Genomic DNA, 21,360 nt, shown 5'->3' with positions numbered 1-21,360 from the left:
GAAATTAAGCCATCTTGGCATATTGTTCCAAGAAGTCATCAAACTTAGCGTTTATCACATATCCATATAATTACAAACAAAAGGCATAATTTTAACATAGATATTTAAAATTCTGAAACTGTTTCTACGATTCAGCAAAAGTGGAGCAGTCTGTCACACTTTTCAAAATATAAAAACTTTATGTTGATGTAATAGGATAACAATGCTTTATTGCCCGATGCAAGATTTAACTTTATAGTTTATAACAATAAAGAACAACAGTTTGAAATTTTATAACTTCACTCTGAAATTATATTACCATTCCTTTATCTAATTTAAGAACATTGTAACGTCTAGTTTTATTGTCTGATAAATGTAGTAACCCTAACTCTAGATTTATATAAATAGTTTACACCTGATCTTTTCGTCGTTATTTTCGATTTTATGTTCTGTTCCAGTTCTTGATGAAATCATCTCCGTCCTCATATCAAAGCAGCTCATGACCGAACTGATGAAGCCCCAGGCAACCTACAGTCATGAAGCCGTCCGTGACATCATCGAAGACGTCACCCAATCCTCAATGATGCGCCTAGACCCCACCAGCATGAACAAACTCTGGGACCTCATAACCATGGTATTCAAATGGCAAGTAACGGTTTCCGAAGACGTAATCGCAATCACCCTCCGCCACCTCTACGAAATCGAGAACTACGTAACCAACCCGGAAACTCAACTGCAACTACACAAAGTCCAGAACCTCGTGGACAACTTCAACAAGATCCTGTCAAACAAAGAGAAGAAAGAACTCAGAGACGACATTCTGTACTGGCTGAAAGACAGCAACGTGAGGGTTTCGCTTTTACTCAGAATGGGTCTGCAGAACATGGAGGGGATCTTCATCACGGAGAATCTCGACCCGCTGGCGGCGAAGATGTTGAAGAACCTGGGGGAGAATATTTACTCGGTTACGCAGAATGGGCGGATTTTGGAGAAAAATCAGAATCGGTCTGAACCGGAAGTGAACGAGTTGAAGTTGTTTGTTGACCAGATTTTGGGGGAGAGGAAGATGGGGTCGGGGAATGATAATAGGAAAATGTTGAGGTTGGCGATTAATGACCAGAATGGTAACAATAATGAAGAAGAAACGAAAAAGGGGTTTGATAGTATTGATGTCAATACTGACGATAATCAGGTGCAGGAAATGATGAAGGATATGGTGGTGGGTGATAAGGAGGATGGATCGTTGAGGGATGACTTGTTGGCTATGATTGGAGGAGAAGACTTAAATGAGTAGGTTGTAGGCTTTCTTGTTACTGAAATTATATTAATAAATCTCATTTGAATCGTACAGTTACGATGGTTCTGTTATAGTTTCGGTTCATTAAAAATTGATTCGTTTATCCCCTCCCAAACATTGGTGACGTCATCTATAATGAATCCTCTCTTAAATTTGCAAAACATTATGACTCTATATTTGTATCAATACACTCAGTTTTTAGAATTACTTATACAGAGTGACTAAAAAAATCATGAATGGGGCAACTTATTTTATTAATTAAATCAAGAATGACTCACTCTATTTCAACGAAAATTTGGGAATACAGTACTGTTGTTATTAGTGTCACAATGCATCTATCCAAATTCATATACCTGTCCTTGCAAAAATGTTGATGACGTCATCACAAAATTTTGTAATGGAGAAACACACTTTTTTAAGTTTACAATTTTTCGTTTCCTCAATTTTATAAGTCTCTTATTTTTATTTTTCATTTTCCTGGTTTTTAAAATTTTATTTTCCAGATTTTATATAACAATTTTAGGTTTTTTCATTTCTTTTATTTCTTCAATGTATCTTTTCGTCACCTTAGAACTGGTTTGCCGCATATCCAGATCGCGTCCGAGGGATTTTCGCCTCTACTGTTTAGTGCAGATTTGCCGCATGTCGCACTTGGGCGAAGCGAAACATAGTTTAGATTCAGTGCTGATTTGCCGCATGTCCAAGCAGAAATCGATACAGTACCGTTATCCGTTTTTACGTACTTCCTTGCTGTTTTGCTTTTCAGCGTTAGGTTTGGGGTTGGGAAAGAAATCGTATTCAACTTCACGCGCAGAACAGTAAGAATAATGTGAAATAAATAAAAAAGAGACTTAACAATTTTGATGAATCTGAAATTAAAAAAAAGCAACTGTAATTTGTGCAACTCTTTTTCTGTTGTTATAGATGTTACAAATATTTTCAAATTATTATATTCGAAATTTTACAAATTTAATTTTCAAATAGATTTGTTGTTCGATAAACAAATAATTTAATTTTTTCTCGGGAATGATTGAACTTATTTTCTCTAAAGTTTTAGTGAACAAGATTTATAACGCTGGATACCAGTAAAAGAGTTCACAATTTTTTGTAGTATTCTTATTTGTAGAAACGATATTTCTACATCAATAATCACAAATAATAGATACATTTTTAATTTTTTAAATTAAAATGTTGTAAAAGTAATATGAAAATTAAAATTTCGAAGCAAAATCTGTTTAGGTGGATTTTGCTTCGAAATTTATTACTGGAACGTTTACAAAAATCAGCTTTTGACATAAAATGCTTGCAAATTTGAAACAGAATTGGAATGTTTCTTGACAATCATGCCTAATACATTTTTGACTTGTATCTTTGAAAAAGAATTATTTCCGAATTTATAGCTATTTACAATGTACGACTTACTTCAAGAACAAATTCCGTATTAGAATTTTACCTATAATAACTAAATAGATGTATGTTGTTAACTTATATAAGATACCTTACATCGAAACGAGTCATTTGTTTTTTAATATGACATTGCCTTTCTTTATCATTCTATTTGTCTAACAATTATTGTTGTGCAATTATACGCGTGTAAATAAAAATAAATTTACAATAACTTATTTATGGGTAAATTTTTTTACCAATTAATTTAAGTGGATGGTTATATGTAATGGTAATAATAGCCGCATAAAATTCACTCACTGTTTAGGTATACCAGATATCAAAAGCTATTAAATCCAAATGTTATTGTTTATTTTTTTTTATGTCTCGAGCGCAAGCTAAGGAAGTATTGTAATCAGGTTCATCGGGCGACTGGCTACTTTTATGGCTTCTCAACGTTTCATGACTCCTATAATACGAAAACATAGGTCTCTCGTTTCCGGTTGATAAAACGCTGACCAACATTTGTAATCATCCTCCCCATCATATAACGTCATCTCCAACTTTTACAGCAATAAATGTTATATAAATTTTAAAAAATAACATACTTTTTAATTTGTTGTTTATTGAGTTTTTACCCTAAGCACCCAGATTGAATTGAATTACCATAACCCTAATTTCTTGAGATTTTGGAAACAGGATATACTACATAAAGAAAGTTAAAAGAATTTGAAGTAATGTAATGATACTCTTTTTACATCAACATACTATTATTTATCAATTAATTGGGCATCGTCCAAAATACTGTTCATAAATTATAAGTGCAGGAACTTTATGCAAAAGCATGCAAATACATTTTTTGCGTATAATAATATGTATTGCTTTATTATTAAATATCTATTCATTTACAAGAATTATTAAAATTAGTAAAAAAAAGTATTCAAGTCTCTGTCTAGTTTAATATCTTACCTTATTAAAATAATAAGTTTAATCAATTATGTAGTTAGCAAACAATGACGTTTAATTTATACTTAGTAGGGTTCACGGCATTAACTTTTCACATTGCATGTTTAATTCGGAGTTATAATTTGAGAATTTAATTTACCCGTATATTTATTTTTGTAGTTTAGTAGTACTTCAGCAAATTTAGAAAACTGTATGTTATTTAAAAATACGTGACAAATCACGAGGCCAGGCAATCTAGAGATCTGACTGCTGGTTTGCGCGGGAAATACTGCATACTTTTTAGAAAAAAGGAGTCTATGATAAGTGCACGTAGGAGATGATAGACAGAGAGCTAATATATAGAGCTAATGTATTGGAAAGAAATAGGACAAGTTTACGTGCGCACACCACAGTCTCCCTTTCTTCTCTAAACAGTTTGGGATCATACCATAGTATCATAAATAATAATTGACAAAGAGTTCGCAAAGGAATCCAACGGAAATATTTATACAATTGTTTACAACTATCAGTACAAATAATTCTTTCATTTTCAACTGAAAAGCGTATAACTATATTAAGTACTAGATATTATGGAGTTAGGGGTAATCAAATAGATTTGGGTTGCAGTCAACATAATTGTCTTTGATACATAAGACATGGAAACGAATGATTTATTTCCAAATCCAAATATACTGCATTTACAGTTTTAAACAGTAGCACTGCTAATTTTCTCTGGTTGCCCGACAATAGCTACTTGTAGTCAATATCCACGTAATGTAATAAAATACTGGAATCTAATTGTTTGAGACAACAACCTATTTTTACCCGAGTGTTCTTTATCAGTTTTTTTTATATAAAAAAATTACATATTAAGCTGCAATTTTAGTAGGACTGCAGCGAGTCAACGAGCCGCCGCGCCATTACTCCACCAATGCAAAGAAAATATCATTTTATTATCCTTTGTAAAAATAATTCCTTTCTGTAAAACACATTTAAATTTGGTACTCCGTATTTCGTTCACAATTCACCATTTAACAATGGAAATTAACAATGCAATATTTGGATTCTTCAATTTTTAGGTAAAATGAATGACTGCAATGCGTTTTATCAAATGTAGATTTTATATAAAAATAAAGAAAAATAAGTCTCTTTATTTTAAAAATATTTAGAAAAAATCGAATCAAAACATCAATAACTTAACATTCATTGTTCGTTATACTTAGTTTTAACTACTTCACCACGCGATTTCTAATATCGTTTCAATTTTTCATTTATTTCACATTATTAGTCCTTGCCGTATTACTTGTTCTGCGCGTGAAGTTGATTAAGAAATCTTAATCTTAATTATCTCTGAAAAATGTATTTATTATTATCTGTAATTATTGATGTGGAAATATCATTTCCACAAATACGAATACAGGTATGCAGCATTATGAATTTTGTTGACTAAAATTTTAGAGAAAATAAGTTCAATCATTTCCGAGAAATCATTAAATAAAAATGTTACTGTTAAGTAAAAAATTAAATTATTTGTTTAACGAGCAACAAATCTATTTGAAATTTTAATTTGTAAAATTTCGAATCTAATAATTTGAAACTCAATCTTTCTTAAAAAAAAAATCGAAAATATTTGTAACATCTATAACAACAGAAAAAGAATTGCACAAATTACAGTTGCTTTTTTTTAATTTCAGATTCATCAAAATTGTTAAGTCTCTTTTTTATTTATTTCACATTATTCTTATTGTTCTGCGCATGAAGTTGAATACGATTTCTTTCCCAACCCCAAACCTAACGCTGAAAAGCAAAACAGCAAGGAAGTACGTAAAAACGGATAACGGTACTGTATCGATTTCTGCTTGGACATGCGGCAAATCAGCACTGAATCTAAACTATGTTTCGCTTCGCCCAAGTGCGACATGCGGCAAATCTGCACTAAACAGTAGAGGCGAAAATCCCTCGGACGCGATCTGGATATGCGGCAAACCAGTTCTAAGGTGACGTTTTAATTTTGTTTCTTATGGTGATCTTAAAAATTAGCAAAATCAAATCTTATAAGCTTTCGAAAAATTGAATTTTGGTTTTTTAACATTCATTTTTTGAATTTTACAATTTCTCAACTTTCAAACTTTCAATTTTTCCAGTTTTCCAGTTTCTCAATTTTTACAATGTTTAATTTTTCTATTTTTTGTTTCCTCAATTTTTTAGTGTCTAATTTTTATTTTTCATTTTCCTGGTTTTTAATTTTCATTTTCCCGAGTTTATATAAATGTTTTTTTGAATTTTACATTTTTATGGTAACCCTAACAAATAAAATTAGCAAAATTAAATCTTATAATTTTTCGAAAAATCTAGATTTATTTACCTTCGGCCAATTTTTTTATATCACAATTTTTCGTTTTATCTTTTTCTTTAATTATTCCTTTTTCCATTTTTCAATGTTTCCGTTTCATAATTTTTCGTTTTTTAACTTTAATTTTTTCAATTTTTCAATTTCCCAACTTCCAAACTTTCAATTTTTCGATTTGCAATTTTTTCATACTTACAATTTTTTATTTTTCGATTTTCTGGTTTCTCAATTTTTAATTGTTCGATTTTCAAGTTTTCGTTTCCTGAATTTTTCAAGTTTTTTGATTATTTTTTTCATTTTCCTGTTTTTTAATTTTCATTTTCCCGATTTTATATCATAGTTTTATATTTTTTGATTTCCTTTATTTTTCAATGTTTCTTTTGATTTTAATTTTTTATGACAACTCTAAAAAAATTAAATATTACAATTTTTCGGTTTTCCTGTTTTTTTCCATTTTACAGTTTTTTGATACATATCATAATTTTTCGTTTTTTCATTTTCTTTAATTTTTTATTTTACCATTTTTCAGTGTGTAATTTTTCATTCTTCTAACTTTAATTTTTTCAATTTTTCGATATTACGATTTCTCATTTTCCGATTTTTCGGTTTCCAATTTTCAATTTTTCAATTTCCCAACTTCCAAACTTTCAATTTTTCGATTTGCAATTTTTTCATAATTACAATTTTTTATTTTTCGATTTTTTGGTTTCTCAATTTTTAATTGTTCGATTTGCAATTTTTCGTTTCCTGAATTTTTCAAGTTTTTGATTTTTTTTTTATTTTCCTGTTTTTTAATTTTCATTTTCCCGATTTTATATCACAGTTTTATCTTTTTTGATTTCCTTTATTTTTCAATGTTTCTTTTGATTTTAATTTTTTATGATAACCATAAAAAAATAAAATATTACAATTTTTCGGTTTTCCTTTTTCTTCGATTTTACAGTTTTTTGATACATATCATAATTTTTTGTTTTTTTATTTTCTTTAATTTTTTATTTTACTATTTTTCATTGTGTAATTTTTCATTCTTCTAACTTTAATTTTTTCAATTTTTCGATATTACGATTTCTCATTTTCCGATTTTTCGGTTTCCAATTTTTAATTTTTCGATTTTCAATTTTTCAAGTTCTTGGTTTTTAGTCTTATTTTCCCTGTTTTTTAATTTTCCTTCTTCCCGATTTTATTTTTTCATTTCCTTTGTATTTCAATGTTTCTCTTTCGTTTATTCAATTTCTTAAATTTTCAAGCTTTCATTTTTCAGTTCCTCGACTGTCCAACTTCTCTAGTGGATTTTGGATTTCCATTTATTCGATTTCTTCAATTGTCAACATTTCGATTTCACAATGTACATACTTCATTTATTCGATTTCGTACTTTTTCAATTTTTGAATTTTTCAATTTGGAATCTCTCGAATTTTCAATTTTTTGGTTTTTCAAAGTTTTCATTTTATAATTTTTCGTTGCTTCTTTTTTGATTTTTCAACTTTGCAATGTTTCCATTTTCTTTATTCGAAAAGTTGAAAAAACGAAAAAGTGGAAAATCGGATAATTGCAAATCCAAAAATTGAAGAAACAAAAAATTGAAACACTGAAAAACTAAAAATCTAGAAACTTAATGAATCTCGAAAAACTGGAAATATGAAAAAATGAATCGAATGATTGGAAAATCTAAAAATTGTAAAATCGGAAAATCAGAAAATCGTCAAAATTGTGAAGCTGAAAAATTGTAACATTGAAAGATCGAAAAATTGAAAAATCGAATAAATGAAAAAGTTTTGAAATCCAATAACTGAAAAATAGAAAAATAGAAAAATTCCGAATCCCTAAAATTGAAAAATTTTTTAAATTATAATTATTACATGTTTAAATTGAAAACTACAAAAATTGCAAAGGAAAAATTGGAAAGACGAACCGAGGAACTGAAAAATCTGAAATTGAAAAAAGAAAAATAAAAAAATCTAAAAGTAGAAAAATCGAAAAATTGAAACATAAAGAAAAATAAAAAACCGAAAAAAATCTAAAAATTAAAAGACCCAAAAGTTGGAAAATGGAAAAACTGAAAAATTTAAAAATGAAAACTCCATATGTTGCATGTCGTAAAATTGAACAAACAAAAAATTGAAAAACTAAAAATGTAAATCGAGAAAAATTGAAAAGTCGAATAAATGAAAAAGTTTTAAAATCCAATAAATGAAAAATGTGAAATTTTAAAAATGATATTTCTTACATATAAATTTAAAATGAAAACTAGAAAAATTTGCTGATCAAAAACTGAAGAATCGAAAAATTGAAAAGTCGAAAAATGAAAAAAATTTTAAAATTCAGTAACTGAAAAACTGAAAAATTCTAAAATCGTAAAGAAAGTGCAAAAATTTTAAAACCATTATTACTACATATTTAAAATGAAAACTAGAAAAATTGCAAATCAAAAATTAAAAAAACGAAGAATTAAAAAATCTAAAAGTTGAAAAATCAAAAAATAAAGAAAATAAAAAATCGAAACGAAAAACTGCAAATCGAAAATTGAAAACATGAAAAATTGAAACTTTGAAAAATTAAAAATTAATAATTCGTCAAGCTCAAAATATGAAAATTGAAACATCCAAAAGTTGGAAAATCAAAAAACTGAAAAAATAAAAACCGAAACGAAAAACTGAACCATTAAAAATCGAAAATTCGAGAAACTCAAACCGAAAAATTGGAAAACAAAAGTTGAAACATCCAAAAATTGGAAAACTGAAAAATGTAGACATAAAAGCTCGAAAAATTGTAAATCGAAAAGGTGAAGACACAAAAAAAAAATTGAATATGTAATTGAAAAAACCTGCGGGAGTGTTTCGTAATTTTTGATTTTCCCGATTTTATATCACAACTTTACGTTTTTTCATTTCCTTTACTTTTTCAATCTTTCTTTAGATTAAAATTTATAAGTTTCGTTTATTCAGTTTTTTGAAATTTTCAATCTTTGATTTTTCAATTCCCGGTTTTCCAATTTTTGGATTTTTACTCAATTTTCTGATTTCTTTAATCTTCAATAAATATTTCGATTTTACAATATACATATTTCGTTTTTCACCTTTTTTGTTTCTTAAATTTTTCAAGATCTTGATTTCCAATTTTTAGGTTTTTCAAAATTTTTTTCATTGGACAGTTTTCCATTGCTTCTTTTTTGATTTTACAATTTTGTAATTTTCCATTTTCTTTATTCGAAAAGTTGAAAAAACGAAAAACTGCAAAATCGAAAAATTGCAAGTCGAAAAATTGAAGAAACAAAAAACGGAAACACTGAAAAAGTTTCAAAAATTATAATTATTACATGTTTAAATTGAAAACTACAAAACCTGCAAATGAAAAATTGGAAAAACGAAAAACCCAGGAATCGAAAAATCTAAAATTGAAAAAAGAAAAATAAACAAAATCTAAAAGTAGAAAAATCGAAAAATTGAAAACCGAAAAATTGAAAAATTCAAAAATTTTGAAATACAACAACTGAAAAATATTACATTTAAAAAGAGCAAAAGTAAAAAATCAGAACACTGAAAAACCGAAAAATTGAAAAAACAGAAAATACGAAACCGAAATGAAAATTTGCAAATCGACAAATTTTAAAATTGAAAACTCGTGAAATTGTAAATCGAAACATTACAAAATCTAAAAACTAAAACACCCAAAAGTTGGAAAATTGAAAAACTGAAAAATTTAAAAATGAAAAACTAAAAATGTAAACCGGGAAAAATTGAAAAGTCGAATAGATGAAAAAGTTTTAAAATCCAATAAATGAAAAATTAAAAATTTTAAAACGATTATATTTCCTACATATTTAGAAAGAAAACTAGAAAAATGGCAAATCAAAAATTAAAAAAACGAGAAATTAAAAAGTCTAAAAGTTGAAAGAAAATAAAAAACCCAAACAAAAAACTGCAAATCGAAAATTGAAAAAATGAAAAATTGAAAAATCGACACATTAAAAAATGAAAAATTAATAATTCGTCAAGCTCTAAATATAAAAATTGAAACATCCAAAAATTGGAAAATAAAAAAACTGAATAAATCAAAACCGAAACGAAAAACTGAACCATTAAAAATCGAAAATTCGAGAAACTCAAACCCAAAAATTGGAAATCAAAAATTGAAACATTCAAAAATTAGAAAACTGAAAAATTTAGACATAAAAACTCGAAAAATTGTAAATCGAAAAGGTGAAGAAACAAAAAAAATTATGAAAAATTGAACAATTGAGAAAAGCTGCGGTTGGAGTGTTTTGTAATTTTTGATTTTCCCGGTTTTGTATTACAATTTTACGTTTTTTCATTTAATTTATTTTTCCAATGTTTCTTTCGATTAATTTTATAATTTTCGTTTATTCAATTTTTAGAAATTTTCAATCTTTGGTTTTTCAATTCCCCGATTTTCGAATTTTTGAATTTTTACCCAATTTTTGGATTTCTTTAATTTCCAAAAAATATTTCGATTCTACAATATACATATTTCGTTTTTCACCTTTTCGATTGTAGAGTTTCTCAATCTTGAATCTCTCGATTTTTCAATTTTTAGATTTTTCAAAGTTTTGATTTTATAGTTTTTCATCGTTTCAGTTTGATTTTTCGATTTTGCAATGTTTCCATTTTGTTTATTTGAAAAGTTAAAAAATCCAAAAATTGAAAAAAACGAAAAATTGCAAAATCGAAAAAGTGGAAAATCGAAGAATTCAAGAAACGAAAAATTGAAATAGTGAAAAACTAAAAATCGAAAACGATTAATGAATCGAAAAATTCGAATAACTTTTATCGAAATTTGAAAACCCAAAAATTGTGAATTCGAAAAATTATAGTTGTTAAGTGGAAAAACTGTAACATAGCAGATCGAAAAATTGAAAAAGCAAATAAATGAAGAAGTTTTAAAATGCAATTATTGAAAAATGGAAAAATCTAAAAAATTTAAAAATTACAAATATTATTAAGTACATGTTTAAACTGAAAAGTACATAGAAAAATTACAAAATCTAAAAGTTGAAAAATTGAAAACAGAAAAATTGTAAATCGAAAATTTGAAGAAATAAAACTGAAGAAACGAAAACTGAAAAATTAAAAATCGAAAAACTGAAAAAGTGCAAAAATTTTAAAACGTTTATTAGAATTTATTACATATTTAAAATGAAAGCTAGAATAACTGCAAATTGAAAAATTGAAGAAACAAAAAGTTGAAAAAAAAGAAAAACAAAACAAACGAAAAATTTCACATAAAAAAAATATATAAAATTAGAACACTGAAAAACCGAAAAATTGAAAAATACAGAAAACAAAACCGCAATAAATAAATTGCAAATCGAAAAATTGAAAAATCAAAAACTTGAAAAATTAATTAATAACCCGTGAAACTGCAAATATAAAAATTGAAACATCCAAAAGTTAGAAAATCAATAAACGGAAACATTTAAAAATGAATACTCCAAGAGTTGCATATCCAAAAATTGAAAAACCCAGAAAAATGAACGAAAATGAGGAAAAGAAAAATTGAAAAAATTAAAATTTATAAAAACATTAAAAAATTGAATAACTGAAAAAAAAAATAAATAAAAAACCGAAACGAAAAATTGAAACATTAAAAATTGAACATTCGAGAACTCAAACTAAAAAATTGCAATCGAAAAACTGAAGAAACAAAAAAAAATCAAACAACTAAAAAATTCAAGTCAAAGGAGGTGTGTTTCTTACGCCATCAATTTCCACTTTATGGCGGTTTATCAAATAACAAAATCGCAAAAAATGTTATGTTTTCAAAAAAATGGGATCTGTCTGGCTGTACTTTAGGACCGAGGTAAGTTCTTGAATCTACAAACGCCAGGATGTGGAAAATATACCCAATCGTCCCCTTTTCGAAAATTCGACAAAAATAAGACTTCTAGCTAAAATTTCATGGTTTCCTTGGTATTTTCGGACGCGTACTGTGCCAGAAACGCTAGAAAACACGAAAAAGCTTGAAAAGTAACATTTCTGAAGTTTTTTAACGAATTTCTTGAATCAACACACGCCAGAATGTGGAAAATATACTCAATCGTCTCCTTTTCACAAAATAAGTCGAAATTTACTAACGATTTGTTGCGCCTACAGCCGGAGACGTTTTTACCGAAATAATTGCAATAGAAAAACAAATACTCATTAATATTAATCAAAAAATGTATTATGAAAAAAGTTTTAAACACAGAACACAGTGAATGTAACAATAGTTATATAGTAAGTAATAGCAATATCAAAAAGTAGCTACTAAGTCAAAGTAACTTAAAAAAAATAATAATGGGGAATCCATTCAAACTCTTCTCTTGTTGCCTAAAACATTATAACACTGCAACAAAGCATACTTGGTCAAAGAATAGTTTCTTGAAGGAGGTAATTTTTTTTCCTTCTTCTGCATTTCAGAAATAAACAGCTTTAGTTTCTCCTTGACATATGCAACATTTGCACCCCCAGTGATGACGACGACCGGCAAAAGAAGGTTGAAACAGTCACAAGAGTGCAGGGCTATGTTAGCTTGAAAATCTATAGGAGTAAATATTGGCCAATCCTCTTCGCAGGCTCGACACGTGCAGGTGAAAAATTTGTGCTGAGTCAAGTAGCCTTGGCGAAACGGCTTCAGGTCTACCAAATAGTTGGAACTACAAGAAAAACGTTACTGATATTACAATTTCGATTTCAAAATTGACTAGGATCAACAATTGTAGCATTGTGCGCTGTGTCCCTATTGTGTTGTAACGCATGCGCATTGTTTCACTCAACTTACCTATAATTAACAAAACACTGCTCCCCCTTTTTGATAGAATTGACTGCCCTAAGAACAATCGTGTTTCCGTGGAAATTCTTGGCAACGTTGTTGCAACAAGAATGATTGAAAAGGCTGCAAAAAGAGTAAAGTCCGGCTCCAATTTGCTGTTTTTCAAAAATATCTGTATTGTCCTTTGGGGTGAACTCGGTGATCTCAACACTGTTAAGCTCGCATATCAGCATCACCTTGAAAAGATTTTCCTTGAGGTGCTCCTCACTGAAGGCACTTTCCAGAAAACTGGAGTGGTTCTTAACCAAGTGAACAATCCCTGCAACTAAGGCGCATTTTTCAAACACAGTGAAAGGGTCCGTGGTGTCCAAATGTGTTTGAAGATCGCGGATTTCGCGCAAACGGTCGGAACGATAAACGCCTGGATGGGGGGCAACTTCGGTGAAAAATTTTTGGCCATTTTGGAAAATTAGTTTTAAAGGCAACAAGACGGACTCGTTGCTGCCTGGAATTCCCTTAATGGACTGCAACAAAGGGCATTCGTACTTGTGGTAGTCGGAGAAAGCTTTGTCTTTGCAAGTGGTACTGCAATACAAGGACCTGGTGCAGTGGTCACAAGGGATGTTGCAGTAGCAAAGTTCGAGACATTCGTGACAGTACACTAATTCCTGATCCAATAACTTGAAAGCAAAGGGCTGCTCGACTACTACGACTTCGCCTATTTTGATGTCTCTAGTCGCTACAACGTGTCTTCCAAAACGCTCGTTTCGTCTAATTTCAACACAGTTTTTGGCGCTTTGGATGAATGGGTGCTGTTCAACGTTTCGAATTTTCGGTACTTTTTCGTACGCTGGTAAAATCGGCTTTTTAAACATGTTACAATAATCTTGGCGCGCTGTCAATTTTGCCTTATTTGCATAACCGTTTACCAGAGCCCGTCCGATGTCCTATGAATTTTTATTGTTGTTTTGTTTTGAACAAATGAGTGTTACTTACTGTTAGACTTTCCTTGTATAAACCCATCTTAAGTAGGGCGGCTGACCTGTTGGCGTACGCAAGCGCCAAAACTTCTTTGGTTTTAGCTGCCAGAATACTTACTGTGTAGCAATTGAACGCGTTCGAAAATAAATTTTTCTTGTAGAGTTTATTTCCCTCGTGTCTAACCGCGATTGAGGTTATATCGTTTTTCCCGTCCTTGTGAAATTGGGGGAAGGCGCTGTGTTTTTCTAGTTCGTCATAAACGAAATTAATTTGGTCCAAGTTTGATGACAGCGACATGAATTTGTTTAAATAAGTGGATAGGTCGAAATCGGGGTGTTCGGCAAGCTTTTTCCATAGCTCTACATGGATATCCATGATGAATTCACACGGTGTCCAGAAGTTCTACGAGATTTTCTCTGCAACAATAAAAAAGAGAAAATTTCGTTATTATTCCACTTTAAAAGAAAAACGAACAAGTAAGTATGAGATTAAAACAAATGTTCAAAAATTGCGTCCATATACCTATATCCTAAAAATGATGTTTATCCCTTTTAAAAATTTGATGACGTCATCACTAACATTTATTACAAATGTTTCGCTTAAAATATGCACTATACTGCGTCCTTTTACCTGGTTCAGGAATCCACCCTATATTAATTTTAAGATAGAGAGCTTATTATAAAAAATCTGAGAAACTGGACCTTTGGGTCTCAAGAACGAAGAAAATGTTGCCTAAATAATTTGAAGCATTTTTTCACTAATTTTGAAGACACAATTCCTCGAATCTTTTACACCATTCCATTGCTTTTGATCCTTTGATACATATTTTTATTAACATTAAAAAAATAAATTAAAAATTAAAAATGTTCAACTCTTAAATGATCACTGAATACAGGTTAGACATTATTATATCAGGACAAAAGTTATACAATTCTTTGAAGATCCAAAATTATTTTCAATTATACAGGGTGTTCTGTTTCAACTCTCCGAAACTACCCGACCGATTGTTGTCAAATTGTGAATGTATATTAGCAGTGGCGGCTGGTGGGTCAAAATTTCGGGTCGGCCAAATATTTTGAGTCTACACCTTGGTGTTATATATTTTCGTAATGTATGGCTGCTACTCATTAACCACTGACATTTTACGTGCCAGGATGTACAAAACATCTCAAATGTTTCGACCTGTTAAAATAATTTTTTATAGGAAATTGACAATGTCAGTTTGATTCCAAATACTATTAATCCTTAATTCTACTTGTTCTGCTTTATCGTTACTTGTGAACCACCGAAAACATAACCATATTTTTACTGAGTTCCCCGTCGACCGGCGGCTATACGGCTTGCCGACCCCGGACATCCACAATTAAATAATAATAATTAAATAATGACATGCAGTTAAAAAATATAAAAAAAAAGTAATAATAAAAGTACCAACTGTTAACTATCTTCATTTACATTTATTTTTTTTTAATGTATATGACAAATTGTCAAATAAATTAATTGAATAATTGAAAAATTAAAATGATTTAAAACTTTAAATTCGTTTCTGAAATATCTGAAAACGCTTAGATGCTAAAAATACAGAAAAAGCGCATTTATGTTGTAGCTAAGTTATGTACGAAAAATAAAATTTTAGATAATTTAATGTAATTTTTTTCGTTTATTATTCATACACAGGAAAATGTATTAAATCGACAATTATTATTAAAAAAAAATAGTATGCACTGAAGAACATCGAAGCCGTTATTGTTTTGTAATTTGGTTAGCTATCTTAAATATTAAGCGTTTTAAAAACTAAATTCGCGTTGCTGGGTACGGCGAAGGAGGATTTCGCCGGACCTGGCACAACATACGTTCCGCCAGGTCTTTGTCTACTACAGTGTACTAGATAAAGAGAACGATGAAACCGTAAGCTGCTACGAAGTCGAAACATCGAGCATAATGCATTCCTGGATACGGCGTGCCGAAATCTTGCCGGCAAAGCGTGTTTATCAGCATTTAAAATTAGCAACAAATGCTTTATTTTGTACCTACAATATAATAAAATATATTTTTAATATATATGATCTATCCTAACGTACATTCAAACTTTATTTCTTTTTTTATTTTCTAATTTCAACGTTTACTAAGTATTTTAAAATGACTGGTACGGCGTGGCCGACCCTGCCGCCCCTGACCAGCCGCCCCTGTATATTAGAAATATCATATAGATGGTTAAATCCTAACCAAAATTTTGTTAATCATCAATTTGATGACGTCATTTGGAAGAATTTTGTTTTTATTTGATTTAATTGTTATACAACAATATACTCCTATAAGTGTGGTGTATGAATCCAGTTTGAGTTTTTCCCTAACCGTCCAAATTTTTGCAAAAACATAAAGCACGGTATAATAGTAGTTTACCACTAGCGTTGAACATCCTGGACGTGTTTTCTCTCGCATTGTGTATTATCTATGTTTATGTCATCCAAATCAAATTAATTTCTACGTGACATTCTTTCGATGTATAAACATAAATAAACACTTGAGCTTCTGATTGCTATCACTTAGTGCTGAAGGACATTTTATCCCGTTAGTTAAGTGCTTTTAATATATTTTACATTGTTCGTTACGCCGCTAGAAATCGCCTTCGATTATTTTTTTTCAAATGGAATATATACCACGATATATATTCTAATTTTGACTTTTTCCTAAAGTCTTCAATGGACAAGCAATAAAAAATCACAAAAAAATCTGGGATATCTGAAAATTTTACTTTTTTGGACCACTTCCAAAAATTACCTAAAGAGTTTTTTTTTTTATTTCGACCTCGAGAAGTTAGTTTAGACCTCACCCATTTCTTCAAAAACTTCTACAATTTGTTCAAAAACTTCGAATAAATTAGGAGTAATTATTAAAATTATTGAAAAAAATTTACTACAAAACCAAATATTTCTAAAGTTTTACTCCAGAACCAGTAACACATAATTTTTTCGAATCAGTACATCGAGAACTATATCCCAACCCCGTATATAAGGTGTTTTTCAAATGGAACACCACTATTTTTTTAGAGAGTATGTCATTTGTCAATAAAAGATCTGCCAAAATCAGTAGAATCTTAGCAAGTACTAACCCCACCCACCCGCCCTCTTCTCATTCTAACGATAAGTTTTATGCCGGTTCAGTATAAGTTTGACCTTTCATTTAGAGCAGATAAATTAATCACTAAAATAGAGGCGGGTGGGTGGACAGGATTAATAATTTTTTCTTCTGTAGAGTGGAATTGGAATTAATAGAACCTAGGCTGTAATAAAGTAAAAAAAAAGTTTCATTCGTAACTTTTTTTGTGCTATAAGATTAATTTCTTATTTCCGAAGAAAAACAATGAGAGACCGGGTGGGTGGGCGCGGCAAATTTTGACTTTTTCCTAGTCTTCTATGAGCATGCAATAAAAAAAATCACAAAACAATCTGAGATATATGAAAATTTGACATTTTTGGACAACATCCAAAAATGACCTAAAAAGTTTTTTTTTTTTTTATTTCAATCTCGAGAAGTTAGTTTAGACCTCATTTCTTCAAAAACTTCTACAATTTGTTCAAAAACTCCGAATGAATTAGGAGTAATTATTAAGATTTTTGAAAAAAAAACTGAATACAAAACCAAATATTTCTAAAGTTTTAGTCCAGAACCAGTAACACATAATATTTTCGAATCAGTACATCGAGAACCATATCCCAGACCTGTCTATAAGGTTTTTTTTTTCAAGTGGAACACCACTATTTTTTTAGAGAGTATGTCATTTCTTAATAAAAGATCTGCCAAAATCAGTAGAATCTTAGCAAGTACTAACTCCACCCACCCGCCCTCTTCTCATTCTAACGATAAGTTTTATGTCGGTTCAGTATAAGTTTCACCTTTCATTTAGAGCAGATAAAATTAATCACTAAAATAGAAGCGGGTGGGTGGGCGGGGTTAATTATTTTTTTTCTGTAGGGTGGAATTGGAATTAATAGAACCTAGGCTGTAATAAAGTAAAAAAAAAGTTCTAATCGTAACTTGTTTTGCTGTACTACATATATTAGCTATAAGATAAATTTCTTATTTCCGAAGAAAAACAAAGAGAGACCGGGTGGGTGGGCGGGGCTAATTTTGACTTTTTCCTAGTCTTCTATGAGCAAGCAATAAAAAAAAAATCACAAAACAATCTGAGATATATGAAAATTTGACTTTTTTTGGACCATATCCAAAAATTACCTAAAAAGTTTTTTTTTTTATTTCAATCTCGAGAAGTTAGTTTAGACCTGATTTCTTCAAAAACTTCTACAATTTGTTCAAAAACTCCGAATGAATTAGGAGTAATTAAGATTTTTGAAAAAAAAAAACTGAATACAAAACCAAATATTTCTAAAGTTTTAGTCCAGAACCAGTAACACATTATTTTTTCGAATCAGTACATCGAGAACTATATCCCAGCCCTGTCTATAAGGTTTTTTTTTCAAGTGGAACACAACTATTTTTTTAGAGAGTACGTCATTTGTCAATAAAAGATCTGCCAAAATCAGTAGAATCTTAGCAAGTACTAACCCCACCCACCCGCCCTCTTCTCATTCTAACGATAAGTTTTATGCCGGTTCAGTATAAGTTTCACCTTTCATTCAGAGCAGATAAAATTAATTACTAAAATAGAAGCGGGTGGGTGGGCGGGGTTAATTATTTTTTCTTCTGTAGAGTGGAATTGGTAATTAATTAGAACCTAGTCTGTAAAAAAAGTAAAAAAAAAAGTTCTAAACGTAACTTGTTTTGTTGTACTACATATTTGCTATAAGATTAATTTTTTATTTCAGAAGAAAAACAGTGAGGGACCGAGTGGGTGGGCGGGGCTAATTTTGACTTTTCCCTAGAATTTTCTATGGCCAAGCAATTAAAAAAAACACAAAAAAATCTGGGATATATGAAAAGATACAGGTATAAGTCAATGCATCTTCTTATGTTTTAGAACTATGGTTTATTTTTAAAATTCCAATGCGATGTTGTCAAGTTATTCCCTTAGCAATGGAAATCATTACAAAAAAAAGAGCAATAGCTTTAAAATCTGGGTAACAATATTTTGTAGAAAGATGAATAAAGCTACTCATTATAAATCAAATTGAGTTTTAATCTGTATAATGTTTATAAAAAATTTCAAATTATGACAATTCTCAAATATCAAGATTTCAATTTTTTCAACTAGAACACCCTCTATTTTTTCTTAATTTAATGTTGATAGTCACTGAGATTTTTTACTTTTTACAGGGACACGCCGACATATTGAACGAAAGAGAACAAAAATGGAGTAAGATGCACAAATTAAATACAAGGTGTTCTATCTGAAAACATGAAATATCGATATTTAAAAATTGTAAACTTTATAAACACTGTATATTAAAATTTTATTTAATCGATATCATAACAATGCGCGTATCAATGATTATTTCTTCATAAAATATCACAACACAACTAAAAAATAAACTATGGTTAGAAAGCCTAGAAAGAAGCCAAAATATATAGGGTATTAAAAAAAAATTAAGTTGTGTGCTATGCCTCCAAAACAAAACACTCTGTATAATTCACGTAATTTTAATACAGGCTGCTCCAACAGCCGCAAAATTTTAGTTCCAGAATTTTATCCACCTCTAATTTAATGGGATATCGACGATCGCGAGCTTATTGATTCACCCTGTACATATTTTTTAACTCCGATTGATTGCGACAGTTGTGTAAAATCAAAAACAATAAACAGAGATCAAGACTGAAGATACCTAATGACTATTAACATTTGAAATTTTTTTGTCAAGTTGGCGACATATTTAAAGTTTAATAACGGCATACCTGATTCTCAAATTGACAACTATGAACTGACATACCAGCATTACCAGCATTGCTGTCAATAATTCAGGGTTACCAACACTCAATAATTAATAATCATTCGGTACCCGCAATACCTACTAAAATGGTAACAGACAAACTGGTGACAAACAGAGCATACAAACGCGCCCACAAACGAAAATGAGAGACTGACTTTTTCGTAGCCTACAAACTGTGCAACTTAAAGAAAACATTGAAAGACACTGGTAAAAATAAACTTATTACAAGTTAAGGATTAAGGAATAAATGTATAAAATTGGAAATAACAATAAATGATTCTGCTACAAAGGCAGCGTTGTCATTGACATCTTGACCAATATCAAATCGTAGAACACAAAAATGCATGTTTGCCGTTTTCATTACCTCATCTGCTAAACATTTTTCATTTGTTTTAACTACACATCTCTGATTCGTCTCTATTTTACGTATATGGGTTATAAAAGAAAATCTGAAATCATATTACCCATCCCAAAGAATACATAACTAAAATCTATAAATTGTTAAATAAACGTTTATATAATTTCTTTTTCAACACTGAATAGGAAATTGTCAACAAATGCATGAACATATTTTCATGGATTATCTCGGAAAAAATGTACATATCTAAGTTCCCAGAAAATTTTGACACCAAAACATCCTGATTAGCATTGGCGATGGATTTTTGAAAATTTGACTCTGACAGAATGTTCGTCTTGTCAGATTACTGTCAATTTGAAGTTTGGGGTGAAAATGCAACTGTCAAAGGCATACTTTCGAAAAACCATAACTACCTTTGATCGTGTTTTTGTTGCTCTCCCGGTTCGTACCATAATGAAGATAGTTGTTTCCAGCAAAGAATTGATGACATCAGCCCAAAATCTTCACGAAAACCCACATCATTCGACACAACGCGCGTAAACATGGTAAATTTTCTAAAATATTTAACGAAATAGTCGAAATGTCATAATTTATGTGGATCAAACACATCTTAGTCAAGGGATTCCCTGAGGATCTTTCCCGTTCGATTTAATAAGCAGCTGACGTTAGCAAAATATAAGCGATCCACGAAAACAGCTGTTTTACCACTTTGACTCCTTCGCCAAATTTATGACACACCACCCCAAACCTGAACCAGCTTATGTATTTAGAAGTACCTATTAATTGAGATGCTCTTTCTTTGCAAACGAAGAGTTTGGAAAAGCTAAAACCATAAAACCACTATTTTCGTGGATGTCCTATAATTGATGATGGCGGGTTCAAAGTGAGAGCAACACAGGTAAATTGAAAAAATGTGTTACTGGGTGTCAAAATTACTATCACGTTATAGAACCGCTAGGTATATTAGTGATAGCAGACAGTACTCACAACAGGTGAATCTGACACCAACGCCAACAATTAAAGAAGTAATGACAACAAACAAAAGGTAATAGACGATATTTTTATGATACGGCACCAAATCTATCTGAAATCTTGTCGAAACATGTAACAATTTAACAACACTTTGTCTTCGCCAAATTTACACTACTTGAGGAATGAGGTATTACAAAAACATCGCCGAAAATAGCAATTCCCGGCACACTTCTGCTCATCTTTTTAATACAATCGGAAAGTGTTGTTGGTCGTAATACTGGATGATTCCAGCCATATTAGACCGAGGTGTCATTCTTATTCATGCGTCCAAAATAATATTCAAAAACACTCACAATCAGACCAAATTCACCCTGCAGCTACTTACAATTTTCTATTTGTACACAAAACTTTCCGACGATAATGAAATGTCCGGTTACAATTC

General features: G+C 30.0%; 2 protein-coding genes across 4 annotated transcripts in view; one reads left to right on the top strand and one right to left on the bottom strand.

The window, feature by feature from the left end:
• LOC135131961 (protein OSCP1) overlaps positions 1-12,431 on the top strand; it is a 21,312-nt gene extending 8,881 nt beyond the window's left edge. For 2 of the 3 annotated variants that reach the window (XM_064059839.1, XM_064059841.1), the window contains exons 2-3: positions 438-1,269; positions 12,371-12,431. In XM_064059839.1, the coding sequence (XP_063915909.1) occupies positions 438-1,269; positions 12,371-12,386 (848 nt within the window). In that variant the 3' untranslated portion in view covers positions 12,387-12,431. Of the gene's footprint in view, positions 1-437; positions 1,328-12,370 lie in introns of those variants that run through there. The other variant, XM_064059840.1, reaches the window with a different exon arrangement.
• LOC135131960 (SET and MYND domain-containing protein 4-like) lies at positions 12,256-21,360 on the bottom strand. Its single transcript, XM_064059838.1, has 4 exons — positions 21,304-21,360; positions 13,719-14,119; positions 12,732-13,669; positions 12,256-12,606 (listed from the first exon to the last, which is right to left on the bottom strand). Exons 2-4 carry the CDS (start codon positions 14,076-14,078, stop codon positions 12,261-12,263), a joined length of 1,644 nt encoding a protein of 547 aa, XP_063915908.1. The 5' UTR covers positions 14,079-14,119; positions 21,304-21,360; the 3' UTR covers positions 12,256-12,260.

The sequence above is a fragment of the Zophobas morio genome, unplaced genomic scaffold, assembly GCF_036711695.1.
Source record: "Zophobas morio isolate AGI-343-1 ecotype UQ-CSIRO unplaced genomic scaffold, CSIRO_AGI_Zmor_V1 ptg000021l, whole genome shotgun sequence".
Lineage (NCBI taxonomy): Eukaryota > Metazoa > Arthropoda > Insecta > Coleoptera > Tenebrionidae > Zophobas > Zophobas morio.
The sequence above is the reverse complement of the archived record's forward strand: the minus strand, read 5'-3'. Positions and strand labels throughout refer to the sequence as shown.